This window comes from Myotis nattereri (assembly GCF_964212035.1).
Source record: "Myotis nattereri genome assembly, chromosome: X".
In the NCBI taxonomy this organism is placed as follows: domain Eukaryota; kingdom Metazoa; phylum Chordata; class Mammalia; order Chiroptera; family Vespertilionidae; genus Myotis; species Myotis nattereri.
In genome coordinates this window covers 6,340,347-6,357,076 of record NC_138078.1, presented here as the reverse complement: position 1 = coordinate 6,357,076, position 16,730 = coordinate 6,340,347, and the positions used below count along the sequence as shown (strand labels likewise).

The 16,730-nt window shown below is 38.8% G+C and overlaps 1 protein-coding gene across 2 annotated transcripts in view; it reads right to left on the bottom strand.

The window, feature by feature from the left end:
- Nucleotides 1-16,730, bottom strand: part of OFD1 (OFD1 centriole and centriolar satellite protein) — a 37,854-nt gene that overhangs the window by 12,779 nt on the left and 8,345 nt on the right. For both annotated transcript variants that reach the window (XM_081115072.1, XM_081115071.1), the window contains exons 4-15: nt 16,325-16,393; nt 16,207-16,237; nt 14,168-14,275; nt 12,694-12,830; nt 12,199-12,372; nt 9,979-10,085; nt 7,135-7,254; nt 5,326-5,399; nt 3,442-3,533; nt 2,312-2,501; nt 844-974; nt 205-316 (exon numbers count right to left, since the gene is read on the bottom strand). In XM_081115072.1, coding sequence (XP_080971198.1) covers nt 205-316; nt 844-974; nt 2,312-2,501; nt 3,442-3,533; nt 5,326-5,399; nt 7,135-7,254; nt 9,979-10,085; nt 12,199-12,372; nt 12,694-12,830; nt 14,168-14,275; nt 16,207-16,237; nt 16,325-16,393 — 1,345 coding nt within the window. The remainder of the gene's footprint in view (nt 1-204; nt 317-843; nt 975-2,311; nt 2,502-3,441; nt 3,534-5,325; nt 5,400-7,134; nt 7,255-9,978; nt 10,086-12,198; nt 12,373-12,693; nt 12,831-14,167; nt 14,276-16,206; nt 16,238-16,324; nt 16,394-16,730) is intronic.

The following is a 16,730-nucleotide window of genomic DNA, read 5'->3' as shown; positions in this document are numbered from 1 at the left end:
ACTTATAAAAGCAAGTCACGTTAACTGATGACCGGGTTGGTATTCCTGAAATGGACAGGGAGTTTTACTTCTAAGATGGCATATTTCTATGGCTTTTCCCCTACTGAGAATTACTAAAATTTCAGTAATGATCATTATATTTCCACATACATCAGAAGTTTTACACATACATGTACACATTTATAGGTTAAAAATGTTTCTAACCTGTCTGAGTTTGTTTCAGTTGCAATTTTAAGTCAACCACTTGCATATTTAAGCTCTTTACAGAAGCATCATAATCTAATATCTGGGCCTTCAGCTTTGCAGAATGCTCAATCTGAAAAGATTTAGAGAAGGGAAAGAAATCAATGTAAAAGAAATTCCAGTTCACTTCAAAAGGAACAAGTCTTTTATTGGGCTTATTCTCTTTTCCGTTTTGCCCATTCTGAACAGCTTTATGCCTGTAATCCACAGGGCCCTAGAAAACAACAGAGCACAAAAGTTTCCCACCTCCATTTTCACTCATCTCAAAGAACAGCTCTATAGGGCATGAGGCAGACATCAGAGTGTGTCAACAGTTCTAGGTCACAGGGGCAAGAACCAAGAGACACACTAGTGGGCACCACTGGGACTTGGACAATTTTGTATTTATATGAGTTTGCTTTCCTCAGGATTTTATTACTGTTATGAATATAGTCATATCACTCGAGCATTTTCTCAGATGAAAAGGATACCTTAGCATAGTGGGGGAGTAATTTTTGATGTTAAAATCAATCTGATTTACAATGGCATGACATATGCCAAGTTTACATGTGTACACAGTGGACTGGCCTAACACCTGGCCAACCAAAGAGCAGTACTCACTTCACTTTGCAGCTGTCTGTGCATAGCTTCCTTGTGGTTTTCAAACTCCTTATGCCCTAACACGATAGTAGCTTCTGCTTTCTTTAACTGTTTCTGTAAATTTACCAGCTCAGGAGATGGCTGAGCTACGCCTAAGAAGGTAAAAAAGCCTAGTGATTATCAACAGTAGGTTTTCTCATTTCACTTAGCAAAAGCAGCTAAGGAGATTTTAAATTGTTCTTTCTCTTTTTTTGTACACATGTAGTTAACAGTATATTAATTCTTTGGAATGAACTAAGAGTAATCCTGACTCTCAAATTTCAGAATTTAATGCATGCAAATGCAAACTTCACTGCTCTTCCTACTCTCATTCCAAGTTTAAAAAAAAATTCTTTCAAATCCTCAAATTAACTTGAAAGCCCACCTCTTTCCTCTACCACTCACAGAAGGCACAGAAGGAGCCCTCCATCAGAACCTATTGATGACTACCCCTGGGTACAATCTGATCTATACATCTATCAGCAGCACTTGGGGTCCAAGCAGGCAGCAGATGGAGTTCCCCCATCTCAGTCACTGAAGAACCCTCTAATAAAGGGTAACTCATGTAGGGTAGCCACAAAAGATGGTGTAGTTCCCTGGGCTAGTTATGGGGCCATGCTGTTAACCCTCCTTGGGACTAGAGCAGTTCTCAACCTGTGGGTCGCAACCCCTTTGGGGGTTGAACGACCTTTTCACAGGGGTCGCCTAAGACCATCATAAAACACATATATAATTACATATTGTTTTTGTGATGAATCACTATGCTTTAATTATGTTCAATTTGTAACCATGAAAATACATCCTGCATATCAGATATTTACATTACGATTCATAACAGTAGCAAAATTACAGTTATGAAGTAGCAACAAAAATAATTTTATGGTTGGGGGTCACCACAACATGAGGAACTGTATTAAAGGGTCGCGGCATTAGGAAGGTTGAGAACTACTGGCCTAGAGGGTCAGGGAGGGAAGAATTCCCAGAAGTGGAGAGAATGAGCTGGCATAGGCACAGAGTGCTGGTGAGAGGCCATCCCGCAAGCCCTGGGATCTTACCTGGGTGAGAGGCACAGGGCCAGCCCACAGCCAATGTACACAGTTTGCGGGGGCGGGGGGGGGGGGATGGCAGGGAGGAGATAACAACCACCTCACCTCACTCTCAGCCCTCCTTCCCAGCCGTGAGGGTGACCCCACTGGCCAAACCTGAACAGCAGAGGGTGAGGGGAAACTGGTACAATCCAGACAGGCAGATTTGTACAGTTTAGAAATATTTCTTCTTAGTGACACTACTAATATAACAGCAAGCAAAAAGGCAGTAACTTCAAATCGAGAATCTTAAGTACATAAAATTTTTCTGATTGAAGCCTCCCTTTACAGGTATTACCAAGCAGTTTCATAATACTAAGCTAATACGAATTACAAAGACATGCAAATCAGGAAAAAAGACATACGGTTTAAGAGATGCACTTTTTCATTTCTGCTCTCTTCCAGTTGTTGCATAAGTAATTTATTTTGAGCCTGAAGCTCTAGTTTCTCTTCTTTTAGAAGTGAATAGTCACTCATCGCTTTCATCTTTTCATTCAGCAGGTGGTTTTGCTTGGTTATTGCCAAGCACTGGGACTTGAGAGACTCAAGCTCAAGCTGGAATTGAAAAAAACTTGCATTTTTCAATGAACAGTGACTGCAGTACTGCTTACGCAAAAGCTGGAGGGTTGCTTTAAGCTGGGCATCACAATGTAATTAAGGTCACTGGACAGAAGTCTTATTCTCTGCAGTAAGAAGAGCCTGACTCAGGGGAAGTTCATCCAACCTTATACTTATGCAGAATCCTAGCCTACAAAGCAAGTGCTTCTGATTAAGTTTATCGCCCATTTTCAAGATGCAACTAAAGTCCCAATAGCAATCATAGACTGTAGCAGTTCTCAAATATGAAAAAGTGAACTATCACAAACATGCTGTAGGCGCTTTCCTTTTCTTTGTACATCTAATGTTTGTATACAAACGCCTACAAAGTTCTCAAATAAGTCACTGCAGCTGCAAAAATACATTTTATGTGCACGATATATTCAGGTATGTCAAGTTCTAGCTCTGTCCTTCAGATAGCACATGTGATGAACAGAAGGAAAGTAAAGCGGCATGTGAAAAACACATTTCATTCTGTTTTAACCTGTAAGAACCCGATGTAATGATAGGAATTTTCACCTTCTGCTGATAGGAAGGGAAGAAGAGGCTGAGGCAGAAACTAAAATGCACTGGCCGCCTGCTATGGGTTAGGCACTTAAGTCAGCACACCAAGGAACCTCAACCACCATGGAATGGGGGCAGCACCCCAATGTTAAGGAACTTGTCTGAGGCACATAAGCAGTAAGGGAGAGACACAGGATTCAAGCAGAACTCCAGGCCCCAAAGGATGTACTTCCCACGCTTCCCTAGGAGACTAAGACTGAAAAGAAAATTTAAGTTGGGCCACCACCTTCTTAGTCATATAATAAGTCCAGTAACAAGCTAAATTATGTATGACTGACACTAAAATTCCATATACTGCCTAACATCTATTTCAAAAAATAGGCTTAGCAATTACCTCAAGTTCTTTCACACGAGTTGCACAATGATAGAGTTCTTCCTTTTTTGAATTAAGAGCCAACAGCTGCTCTTGCAAAAGTATAGCTTTTTCTGAAATAGAGAGCCAACCAATTAAACATCATGTTTTTCTAGTGGATACAGAACTCATTTAAGAATTTATGGCCAATGTCAGACCTAATGACCATTATTTCATCATCTAAAATAGCAGGTGTCAGAGCCCAAAATCAGTAGGGAAAGTAAGAAATAAGCCCTTTTACCCAACAGGTGATAGAAGTTAGTCCTAACGGTCACATATGTGGTGAGCTTCCTCCTATTACACATACCAACCAGAGTTACACCAGGTGCTCAGAGCCCTCATGCCCAAAGATCTGACTTTCCTTAAACACAAAGATTTGTCTTATGATTTTATAGTCACTATTTTGTCATTTTCACCTCATCTAATACAAGTCTACTATGCAGATATATCATCAAAATTAATTGGCTGACTACATAATGGTACTAATTCCTAAAGAAGTACTAGTCTCCACAAGATAGTCACAGAGGAGCAGCCACACGCTGGGTGTCCTTACAGGTCTCCATCAAGTACCCAGCCCTGGTTTACTCCAAGAAGTCCTTTGAAATTTCCACTGAAGTTCAACTTCTTGTCACAGGCAAGTTCCTAGAAATATACTGAGAGGTAAAATACCTAGAGATTGAAAAATTATTCAACTTTCCTAGTCCTGGACCAATTCTACAACAGTTCAGGGGGGTTACAGTCAAGTGAAAATATCATGAAGCATAAAAATATATTAGAAGTTAAAGAAATAAGAAATCGGGTCACAGGGGACAGAGAAGTTAAAATAAAATTTTCCGTAAGTAAAAAATGAAGTCTCTCAAGGTAAAAACCACAATGAGATATCACTTTGAACCTATCAGAATGGCTATCACCAGTAAATCAACAAACAAGTGCTGGCAGGGATGTGGAGAAAGGAAACCCTCATATACTGTTGTTGGGATGCAGACTGGTGCAGCCACAATGAAAAACAGTATGGAGGGTCCTCAGAAAATTAAAAATAGAGCTGTCATATGATCCAGCAATTCTACTTCTTGGCATATAACCCCCAAAAAACCAAAAACACTAATTGGAAAAGATATATGTATGCACCCCTGTCTGTGTTCACTGCATCATTACTAGTAACAGCCAAAATATGGAAGCAACCTAGACGACCATCAATAGATGAATGGATAAAGATGTGGTTTATATACTCAATGGAGTATTACTTAGCCACAGAAAAAAATGAAATATTGCCATTTGCAACAACATGGATGGACCTAGAGGGTATTATGGTAAGTGAAGTGAGTCACAGAGAAAGACAAATACCATATGATTTAACTTATATGTGGAATCTAAAAAATAAAAACTAAACAAAACAAAAACAGATCCATAAATATAATTAACAAGCTGATGATTGTCAAAAGGGAGGGAGGGAGGGAGGCAGACAGGAGAAAAAAAAATCCTGAATACCCTACTTTCTCTCAGGTTAAGCGTCATTTTTAATATACCACTTTTCTTGTTTAAAAAATATATATATTATATTTTGCCCTGGTCTGTGTTGCTCAGTTGGTTAACAGTGGATCGATGTTTCTCTCTCATAGATGTTTCTATCTCTCTGTCTCCCTCCCTTCCTTCCTCTCTCAAAAATCAATAAAAACATATTTTAAAAAATAAAAAATGTATATAAAGTTGGGTAAAATCCTGTCAGTAAATAACTGACCTTTGTAAATACACAAAAGGTTAAACAGGAAGGTTTGCAAAAACACAGTGAAAGACAATGATTATTTTTTAAATTTTGTAAAATTGAAAAGGCAAAAAATGTATAATTTTGTAGTAACAATGAATCACCTTTATTCTTTCTGTCTTCTTCAACCAGTTTGTTAGCTTTGGCAATGTAGTTGTCCTTCAGCTCAAGTTGATACCTGAGAATCAGAATGACTAAAATGAGTTTCTTGTCACTTTCATGGACAGATTCCTATCAATGTGTGAGCTTCTGTGGCACCGGGCGCCTAAGGGCATGAACATGGCCATACATAACTTCAAGGCCTCTCAGTACTTAAGGCCAGAGATCCAAATTCTGAATATACAAGGTCCGGTAAAAGCCTGCGGCAATCCTGTAAACTGGGTCCTGAAAACTCATGTTATTGTGAGGTTACTAAGAACAATTATTCCACAGTGGTCTGGACTGACACAAAAAAGTAAATTAAGTTAAATTTACACTGATACAACTGACTCTAAATCCCAAAAGATAGTAAGTCAGTAACATCCCATCCATCTGCCTTGCCCTCCCCCCACCAGAAGACCTTTTGCCTCAGCTGGGCACAGTGTTCTGAGCCAACGGTCGCCTTCATGTCTGGGTTAGCAATACTAAAGGCACACTTTCAAGCAGTTTTCCTTATCTCCACCAGCTGCTACTAGCAGACTTTTTGGTTCAGAGATTGGGGGGGGGGGGGGGGAGAAGCACTCCTGTGCTGAGTACCCTGTGAACTCCAACCCTTGCTAAAGTCATACCTAAAGCAGACAAATACCAAACAGCTCATGATATATGTGGCAGTGTAAAGTTAATATACACACTTATTCATTTATTCCTAAAAGTTTAACTACAGATATGTCAGTGTTTGCTACTATACTCGAGGAGCTCACATAAAAGTATGTAGCGGTAACATCCATCATTTCAAATTCACTATATGGAAAGGTACTATATTTTTATCAGAATTCTTTTAAGGAATAAGCCTCAAGATGGTGAAGGCCTTGGGGGGAGGGGCGGGAGCGGGCTAGAAGGGATCAATAGGAAAAAAAGAGGGACATGTGTAATACTTTCAACAATAAAGATTACAAAAAGAATGAGCTCAAGAAATATGTGCAAGTACTATGTAATGGAATATCAATGACAAATTATAGGCAAGGCAGTAAAAAGCGGCCAATGATTAAGAAATACCAGAGCAGCTCAGTTGAGTCATCTCTTCAACAAGAATTCATTTATTCAACGAATATTAACTGAACACTTATTATGGGCTAGACACTATACTGAGCACTGGTATACTGAGAAAAGTTATCATATGGGCTTAATATCTTTGCACTAAGATATTAGTCACTGTAATACAATAAAACTCGGACTATAGGAAAGCCATAGTAACCAGTTATCTGTATTTTCCTTTCCCTGATCTTTTTTTTTTTGCTTCATATAATTTCAGTTTGTTTCTTTTGATTCTGGCTCTGCAGAATGTTGAAGGAATACAAGGCACATGTCCCCTGACAAACACTATAACCACTAGGTAGAATAATTTATAAATTGTTAGATATTGCCATCTTAGTGGCAGTATGAGTGAGGTAGAGGAAAAGAGAACTAAAGGTGATTATAATTCCACTTTTATAGCTTATCAGCAGTGTGAGCTGAGAAAGTCACAAGGTGTCCTAAAAATAAAAGCAAATTAAAGGGCCTCAATACATGTTAGAGAAGCTATGAGTAAGAACGAGCAGAGGATGCTATTCTCTGTACTGTTACTTTGTAAAACTATCTTAAATACTCATGAGAAAGGTTTGACTGTCAATGAAAACACGAACTTTCACCAGAAAATGTTAGTCTTATCTACTTCACTAGTATTGCCATCAACTTAATTCAAACATATTACTTATTTAAGAATGCCAAACAATTACTTTAGAATTTCACTCTTGAGCTTCTGTTCATAGGTTTCTTCCATACTCTTTATATTCAGCTCCCTTCTCTTAAGTGCATCAGCCATAGTTTTATGTTTTTCTTGTTGTATCTTCTGGGACCTGAAATCAGCAAAAACATAAAAAGCAGATTAAAAAAACTGTAGTATCTGAAATGAAGACTTTAAGAGAAAAAATAACGTGATTTTTAGCTCCATGGACTAAAACTGTCATGTTACTGTTGAAGCATCCATCTTATATAAAAGCTGTTGTTTGAAATTTTGATCCTCTATTTCTGGCTTCTGGAAATGCTTGCTTGCTTAAATAATAAGGAAAATAAGATCACTCCCATTTCAGAGAGGCCATTAAACCTTCTCCAGACGAAGTTATCAGTGCTGGCATCAGGCCAAGCCTTTGGTCAAAGTCTCAAAGCCCCAGCACATAGGACCCTTTAAGAACTTGCAAAGGGAACTGGAAAAACCCCATATTTGGGAGACAAAGAAGGCAAAATAGTATAAATATGGGAAACTTCGTGTGTGATTTCACCCAGAATTTGAGACACATTTTCCTCTGGGCCCGCACGTAATAAATGTAACTCCATCTCTCTAAGCGTTGCTTGGTTCTTCTCTGGTTTTTCTGTAACACTGTCACCTCTGGGAAATAAATGGAAAGAGCCGGAGTCCTCCATCTATTTTATGAACTGACCTTGACCAAGTTATGCCGGATCTGAAATAGCAGATGGAGCAGCATGGTGGCACCAGGCTGCAGGGAGTGGGAAAGTATCCAGACCAAAGTGCTTTTTCACAGAAGATAACCCACACTTAAAAAACAGAGATGATGCCGAAACCGGTTTGGCTCAGTGGATAGAGCGTCGGCCTGCGGACTGAAAAGTCCCAGGTTCGATTCCGGTCAAGGGCATGTACCTGGGTTGCGGGCACATCCTCAGTGGGGGATGTGCAGGAGGCGGCTGATCGATGTTTCTCTCTCATCGATGTTTCTGACTATCTCTCTCCCTTCCTCTCTGCAAAAAAATCAATAAAATATATTAAAAAAAAAAACAGATGATAAATGGCCGTAATCAACTCAAAGGTGAAAGAATAACATTACAATAAAGCTACATACCAAGCTTTAGTGTACTTTAGTACTTGTTCTTCTGTAAGATTGTTTCTGTGAGATTTAACTGATTAACCCATAGGTATTAAAGACAGATTTGGTTTTGGAATTTAATAATTTAGTGATTGAATATTGCAGAGTGCCAAACAAGAAAGAAAAGGTAGATGAATCAATGAGAACTTCCAAATACTGAAGAATGGAATGGTCTTCAAGTGAGACCTTAAATCAACCACAAACCAATTCCAGATCCAGGGAATCAGGTTCATAGGCACTTAGATCAAGCCATGGGAAGTGCTAGGGCAGCGGTTCTCAACCTGTGGGTCACGACCCCTTTGGGGGTCGAACGACCCTTTCACAGGGGTCGCCTAAGACCACCGGAAAACACATATATAATTACATATTGTTTTTGTGATTAATCACTATGCTTTAATTATGTTCAATTTGTAACCATGAAAATACATCCTGCATATCAGATATTTACATGACGATTCATAACAGTAGCAACATTACAGTTATGAAGTAGCAACGAAAACAATTTTATGGTTGGGGGTCACCACAACATGAGGAACTGTATTAAAGGGTCGCGGCATTAGGAAGGTTGAGAACCACTGTGCTAGGGAAAGCTGACCATTCTAAGAAGTAAAAGCTCTATGCATTAGCTCCCTCTGCTGGCTAATCTGTAAAGCAATGGAGCAGTAAACTACATTTACTGGCTTATACAGCATGCTTAGAAGGAAGAGTTAGGGGAAATGGAGATAAAGTGATGATATAGTCATGAGCTATCTCCACCCAAATTTTGTCACTTTTCTTTGCTCTCATGATCAATTTACCACTTCACTACTGCCAAAAACAGAGTAATACGTTAGGCAGAGAGGAGAAATCAAATGAATTGAGCCTATATAAATGAGAGAACATGCCCTAGCTGGTTTGGCTCAGAGCATCGGCCTGCGGACTGAAGGGTTCCGGGTTCGATTCCGGTCGGGGGCACAGGCCCGGGTTGCAGGCTCGATCCCCATTGTGGGGCATGCAGAAGGCAGCCAATCAATGATTCTCTCTCATCATTGATGTTTCTACCTCTCTCTCCATTGATGTTTTTCTCTCTCTCTTCCTCTCTGAAATCTAAAAACAATGAGAGAATAACATTAATGAAGATTAGGCACAAATCCTTTCATGAAATAAGGGTATCTATGAGTGTCAATAGCAGAACCTAACAGGAAAGAAAGCTTACTGCATAAATGAGACTGGTGAGCTTCCTATTAATGGCAGGTAAGATGTGAAGAATTAAACATTGGTGAGTGCTTTAAAAAAGTACACACACATCACAGTTTCACCCAGTACAAGTCAAGTCAGAGGTACCCCATTTCCTCTGACAGCAAAGCAGTTAAATACGTCTGCAATTCAGTTACTTTGTGCATATGCAACCGCTAGATCTGAATGACCGAATGTAAGTGTGCAACATGATTTCTTAAAGTGTTGTTAGCTTCTTCAAAGCGCTGGTCTGGTTTTACTGTAGCCTGATGATGGTGTCTCACTCTGCTATTCATCCCAATGTGTAGTATTTCAAAAGCAAAAATCCTAGTCTTTTGTTTCTTCCAACTTGTGCCTTTTAAAACCAGGTGATGGCACCTTTACAACCAAGAACTCTACTTGGCAATTAGCATTAGAATAATTAGATGTATTTAGTTCTTTTTAAACTCACAGACCCTGAATATTAAAAATGAAAACATTACTTACACATCAAAAGCTTCAATTCTTTGCTTCAGCTCTGCTTCTCTGCCTCTTAGCAAATCAATATCTTTTAGTAGAAGCTGCCTTTGAGCATAAATTTCTTTTGTCTCCATCTGTACAGGAAAGCATTAATTTTTAGCAAGCAAGCTAAAGAAAATAAAACAGATTTGAACTAATGAACTGCTTCTTACATTCCAGAGGACAAAGTACAGACATTGAGAGGAACAATTTCACTTTTAAGAGGTTCCACCTCAAGGTATGCATTTTGCCTGTTCTAGTTACACAAGAATTTACTCCCTAGCCTAATGACTGTTAAGCTACATTACCCTATATTCAACATCCCTTGTGTAATTATTCTACCTAATTAACATCTGTTACTTAAAATTTTGATAAATTCTTCAATTAGAAAAAGAAATGAAATACACATTCAACAATAACACTTAACAAAACAGAATCCACATGGTTTAGCAGTTGTTGCCTGCAAGTTTCAATTCATAGGGGGTTCTGATTCAGCATGAGCAAGCTGGTATGGAGTCCCAGAACACAGGCCACACTTTTATCTGTGTGTTCACTGAGCAAGGATTTACTGAATATCATGTCAGAAAGCACACTGGGAGCTGGATATGAAACGAATAGTTATAGTCCCCATCTTTTAAAAAATTCACGATTTACTAAGGGAGAGAAAAACAATCATACTCCAATGTGATGATTTCACAACCAGGGTCGTCTCCATGGCAGGAATGACGCCTAAATGAGTACATCAATGGGAGTCACAGGAGGTGACATTTAAGCTGGAGTTTGAAGGACAGGACAGTTTTAACAGGGAGAGAAGGGGACAGACATTCGAGTGGCAGAGTAAAGACATGGTGCCTTTTTGAGAATGGTAACCATTTCCAGAGGCTTCAGGGAATCCGTGACTAAATGGAGACTGGGGCTGTTAACTAACTGGTTGATCTGATCTAGTCAGTCATCTACCTTGAAGATGACAGTGTTAGTGTGAAAACAATCCATCATCTTGAAGACCAGTGCTTTCATTTATTTTTATAGCTAAAATGAGTGCAATTCCCAGAAATGCTACACAAAATCATAGACGGGGTTCAATCACCATTAATAACTGTGTCTTACTGAGAAGCTCCAAGTAAGGATTGATGCCAGGAGGAAGCTTTTTACTTGACCATCTCCTGGCATTAGTAGTTCTGGTTGTACATAGGAAACCATGCCCCCAATCCAATCAGGTCCGACTCCCCCTTGGGAAAGGAATTGTTTTTCCTAAAGGGGTGGATCCAATCCCTCCTGCTGACACGCACTTCCCGCCATTCCTCAACCTCTCCACGTCCTGTCCAGTCACTTTCCTGGGTGCCAAGATCAAATGGATGACACTTAAAGCCCTGGGTCCCTCTACTCCTGGAATCTTCGCCTTTGCTCGGATAGAAACACACTGCATTTGGTTTCCAACTTCACCTAGAAGTTCAATTGCAACTCTGTCCTCTTGGTCCACCCTTATTCTTCCATCTGTCAATATCCCCAGACCTACTCCTTGATGTCTGAGATGCCATGTAGCTCTCCCTTCTCCCCTCCCTGGGTTAGTAGCCATCCACCCTCTGTTCTGGTTCCGTTCGCCATCATGCTGAACCCCAATGTCTTCAACTAAACAGGCTGTCTTTCTCAAATCAAATAAATTCAGCTCTATAAAGCTCCACTCCCCAACCACCACCATCTTTCTGCTCTTACTGAGCTTCCAATCCTCCCAAGAGCTGTAACAGAACAATCACCTACAAGTACCTGATTAGTTCTACTTCAATTCCAGGTTGCCCACCCCAGCAGGGACCCCAAAATAGCTCTAGCAGTCTTGTCTGCTTCAGAAAGCTGCTCTGCTCCATTCCCACCCCCCTCCCCCTGGGCCCAGTAGCCATTCCACATCTCTGGTCCTCTACTCAAGGTCACTACCTAATCCTCACATCTGCCACTAATTTACTGCGAGTGTCTCACACTTCTGACATGGACATTCACTTCCACTTTTCCTTCCAGCAGTCTCGGAAAAAGAAGTCTACATATCCTTTTCAAGGCTGATTCTCCCATGTGTACTCTTGATCATAGTCCTTACTGGTCCTCTAGGGCCTGAGCCATCAATTGTTCCATCAGATGTCGCATCTCACTCCTGGACTTTGAGCCAGTCTACTAACAGCTGTGGAAAGAGCCACCCATCAAACAATTTTAAAATATTACCTCCTGGTGTTTCTGAATTCTCTCAAGGGACAACTTTTCCCGTTTAAGGAGGGCTTCGGATTTTGCTTGACAAGTTTTCTCAACATCACTCCAGAACTTTGCTATTTCCTTTTCAGACTTTCTTTTCTCTTCCATTTTAAGTTTTATTATTTCAGTATTTTTGAAATGCTTCAACTGCCAATTGATCAAAAATAATTGTAAGTACCAATAACAATACTAAAAAAATAGTAACAGATTCTCCATGGTTAGGTTTAACATTCCCACTCTATATTTTAGTTTAATTCACCTTTACTTTCATCTCATTCACTATACCTATCAGGATTCATTCAAAAGGCAAAGAGAAATGACATCAAGTGGAAAGAAAAATACCATGCACAACAGTCTAGTATCACATTCATTAATGGAGATTCTAGATATTTTCCTACATACCTAAGATTAAGAATGAAAAGAAAAGCAAAAATATCACTTTTGTTAATAGCAACAAGATAAATTTACCTTTTCGAGCATTTCTGCCTGAAGCTGTTGTTCTATTTCTCTCTTATATTCACTTAACTTCTTTTCTAAAGAGTCTAACTTTGGATGCTGAGGGCAAGCACCTGCAAACTGATCATCAATATGCTGAAGCTTCTCAGCTATTAAAAAAACACAGGCAGTTAGGGTAGAGGAACGAAGTCAGGTGAGCAAGAGGTCTGTTCAAAAGCAAAGAGTACAGGGATGTGAGCAGGGAGATCTGCGGTTTACTTTGAAATAATTCAAAAAATTAAGATAGATTACTGGATGGACAAAAAGTGATCAAGCAAGTGTAACACAAAATTAATGGTGAACTGTAAAACTTACAACTTTTTGAATGTTTGAAAATTTTCATCATAAAATGTCAGCGAAAACTTTAGACAATAAAAAAAAGATTTAAAAAAATGTCAGCAAAAAAGAAAGCGAAGTTTAAGTCAGAAAACACTGGCATCTCTTTCCAGTCTCTAAGTGCCAAAGCAGAGAGTTCTTTTATTGGTCTTTGGTGAAAATTTGGTCATATGTTCAAAACACTGACCTTAAAATGAATCAAAGATCATGAATTTCAAGTCTTCCATTATACAGAGGACACAGGTGCCCTTAGAGTATAGGTGACTCCCAGAGGCTAAGCAACTATACAATAGCGTTACTGGGACGAAAGCCAGGTCTACTGATTCTCTCATTCCAGTGCTCTCTCCAGCAGACCCACAACCCTCAAACCAAATGTGGATTGGAATCAAACGTTAACAGAGTGCAAACCCACACCAAGAGTGCAATCTCAACCATGTGAACACCAGTGCCCACCAAAAAGTATGCACAGGAAAAAAAAAGGCTGGCAGAAGTAGATTAAGATCTTTGAACTAATTGTTAAAGTTATTGCTCCTTATGAGTAAGGAGGAGCCAGGATTAATCATAGCATTTTAGCCAGCTGTTTCCCTTCTGAGCATACGCCTAAAGGCAGGATGGTACTGTATGTAGAAAGGCTGTACCATGGAAAGGATCTGGATCATGGACCAGAAAAGTTGGACTCTAGTTTCTGACCCACACTGGGTGTTTCCAAGTTGCTTTTCCTTCATCTGGCGACCTCATTTTCCTCAACTATAAAATGAAATGATGGGCCGCTGACTTCTCTAGTTCTTCACAATGTAAATAGTCTAGATCTTCTCACATTAGTGGCTATAAGATAAAGTTAGATGAGATGCAGGGAAGAGCCTCCCAGTTGAGGTTCAAACCAACAAACAAAAACATGGGCCTCTGCGTCACCCTGGTGACCATGGAGGGAGGAGCAGCACTGAAGATAGGACTGGTCCCTTCCAGCAATGACACAAGAGGAAATGAGCACCTCACCTGCAGCTTACATCCCTCCCAGTCTAGGAACACCAATAACATGGGAAAGGACGTCATTTCCTTCATTCAAAAAGAAAACAGAAAACCTGAAATTATGAAACAAGCCTGTAATTACCAAGGGAGTCTTTGATAGGCAACATCGGACTTGTCTGAGTACCTATGTCACAGGTCTCTTTAGCCTGATGATATTCTGCCATTTCTTTTAGAAATTCCACGAGAAAACCTAAAAAACACAATGTACATAAATTTGGTCTCACAACCATTGCTCAGTCACTGTTTATAAATTTTGGGTTTATAACATTATCCTGTTTTACATTAGGTATTTTTAAAGAATAGTTTCTGAGGGAAGTCCTTCCCAAGCACAACACAAAAATCTAGAAGTGATAAAGAGAAACATTTAACATAAAAATTAAGAACTTATATGTGGTATGAAATAAAGTCAAAAGACAAATGATAGCTGGAAAAAATAGTTACTATATTTTGGAGACAGAGCACTAATTTTTATATCAAAGAGCTCTTACAAATCAGTAAGAAAATTCTTAAAAGGGCATGGACAAAGAGCTTAGAGATAATTTTAATGTCAAAAAAACAAACAAAATCATAAACAAATGCAAATTAATACTACAACAGAGAGATCCTATTTTCCCAATAAGACTGCTAAGATTAAAACTCTGATCATACTTGAAGTGCTGACAAGGGAGTGGGGAAACTGGCAGGCTCAATCACTCGGGAGGCAAATTTGTCAATATCTGTGTATTCAAAATGAACATGACCTTTAACCTAGTCTTTCCACCTCTAGGAATTCACACAGCTACACTTCCACAAGGACACAAAGGGTGTGCACACTGCACACTGCTTCTAATGGAAAAACCCAAACAAGACAACAAAACCTCCATCAACAGGTGGTTAATTAACTACATTCTTTAAAAAATAATTAGTCTAAATATGGCTATAGAAAAATATATTGGTGACTAAAGCAAGCAAATCAGAAAAGTTATCTATAATATGACCTCATTTGTGAGTGTGAGTTTTCATAACAGAGACATAGGTCCCTGTCAGGGAATAGACAATAGTTAGGTGCAAAATATCTTCCTACATGTTTTCTGATGACCTTAAACCTCTTTTTTTAAATTTTTTAAAATATTTTTTTATTATTTTTTACAGAGAGGAAGGGAGAGGGATAGAGAGTTAGAAACATCGATGAGAGAGAAACATCGATCAGCTGCCTCTGCACACTCCCTACCAGGGATGTGCCCACAACCAAGGTACATGCCCTTGACCGGAATCGAACTCGGGACCTTTGAGTTTGCAGGCTGACGCTCTATCCACTGAGCCAAACCAGTTAGGGCGCAGCATTAACCTCTTAATTGGAAGTCACCAAGTTTTAAAAATCACTTCATTTTAACAGTGGCTATTTTACAGTTAGCCCAGAGTTCTATACAAACTTTGCCACTAGGACTCCTGACATGTCTGCTATTCATAGTTTTTGAGTTTTAGAAATTTTACTAGGATGCTAGCTAGATGAAGCTCAAGTTCAATTGATGTTTCTTTCTTTTCAGCCAGATTAAGCTTTGAACAAAGGAAATTCATCCTAAAATGCTACTGGAAGTTTGAAAACACAGCTGAAGTACAAACATTACCTCTATAATTATTCAAAGTGTATCTTTTTTTTTAAAAAATATATTTTATTGATTTTTTACAGAGAGGAAGGGAGAGAGATAGAGAGTTAGAAACATCGATGAGAGAGGAACATCGATCAGCTGCCTCCTGCACATCCCCCACTGGGGAAGTGCCCGCAACCCAGGTACATGCCCTTGACCGGAATCAAACCTGGGACCTTTCAGTCCGCAGGCCGACACTCTATCCGCTGAGCCAAACCGGCTTTGGCCAAAGTGTATCTTATTTGAGTATCTAAGAGCTATTAAAAAATTGAAGTTTAGAGGAAATGATCTCCATTTGTCAAATAGATGGATTCTTCTGCTTATTCAAAAGGTCAGGTATTGTCAGCAACAAAAAAAAACAAAAAAACACACCATAATTTAATTCGAATTAGATTCCCTATTCTTCCCTGTAAAAATTATTAGTTTCATACTTTTATAGGAAAAATACATGACAAAGATGGTACTATATCTCTATAAAGATGAAAGCTCCTACCTTTTTTGTTTTCTTTATCAAATCCTGAGACCTATTAAAATAAAGCATTTCACTTTTATTAAACTATTGAGGTATAATTAACAAACCAAAGCAGGTTATAAAAACTAAATAATCCTACCAGTGATTTGTAGAGACTGGATTCAGGCTTGATTTTAATGAGTTGTAATAGATCCTGCATAGTAAATACCTTAAGGAAAAAAAAATATTAATTAAGTAGACATTTTTACATTAATGTTTAAATGATGAATTAAGATGTTTCTGAATATGACTAGTAATCATTTTCAGATTAAATAAAAAATAACTGCTCATATAAAATTGAAGCTGTTTCTTATACTACTAAGTAAATTACAATAAACATATTGAGATTATATGGATAAAATATTTTTTCTTGATCATGTAATTAATCTCCAAATATTTCACAATGAAGATGACATGCCTAACAGAAACGACAGAAATGGTTAGTGCCTTACAGATGATAAACACTCAAACATCTGATGAACCAATGAATTCATGAGTGAATTCCA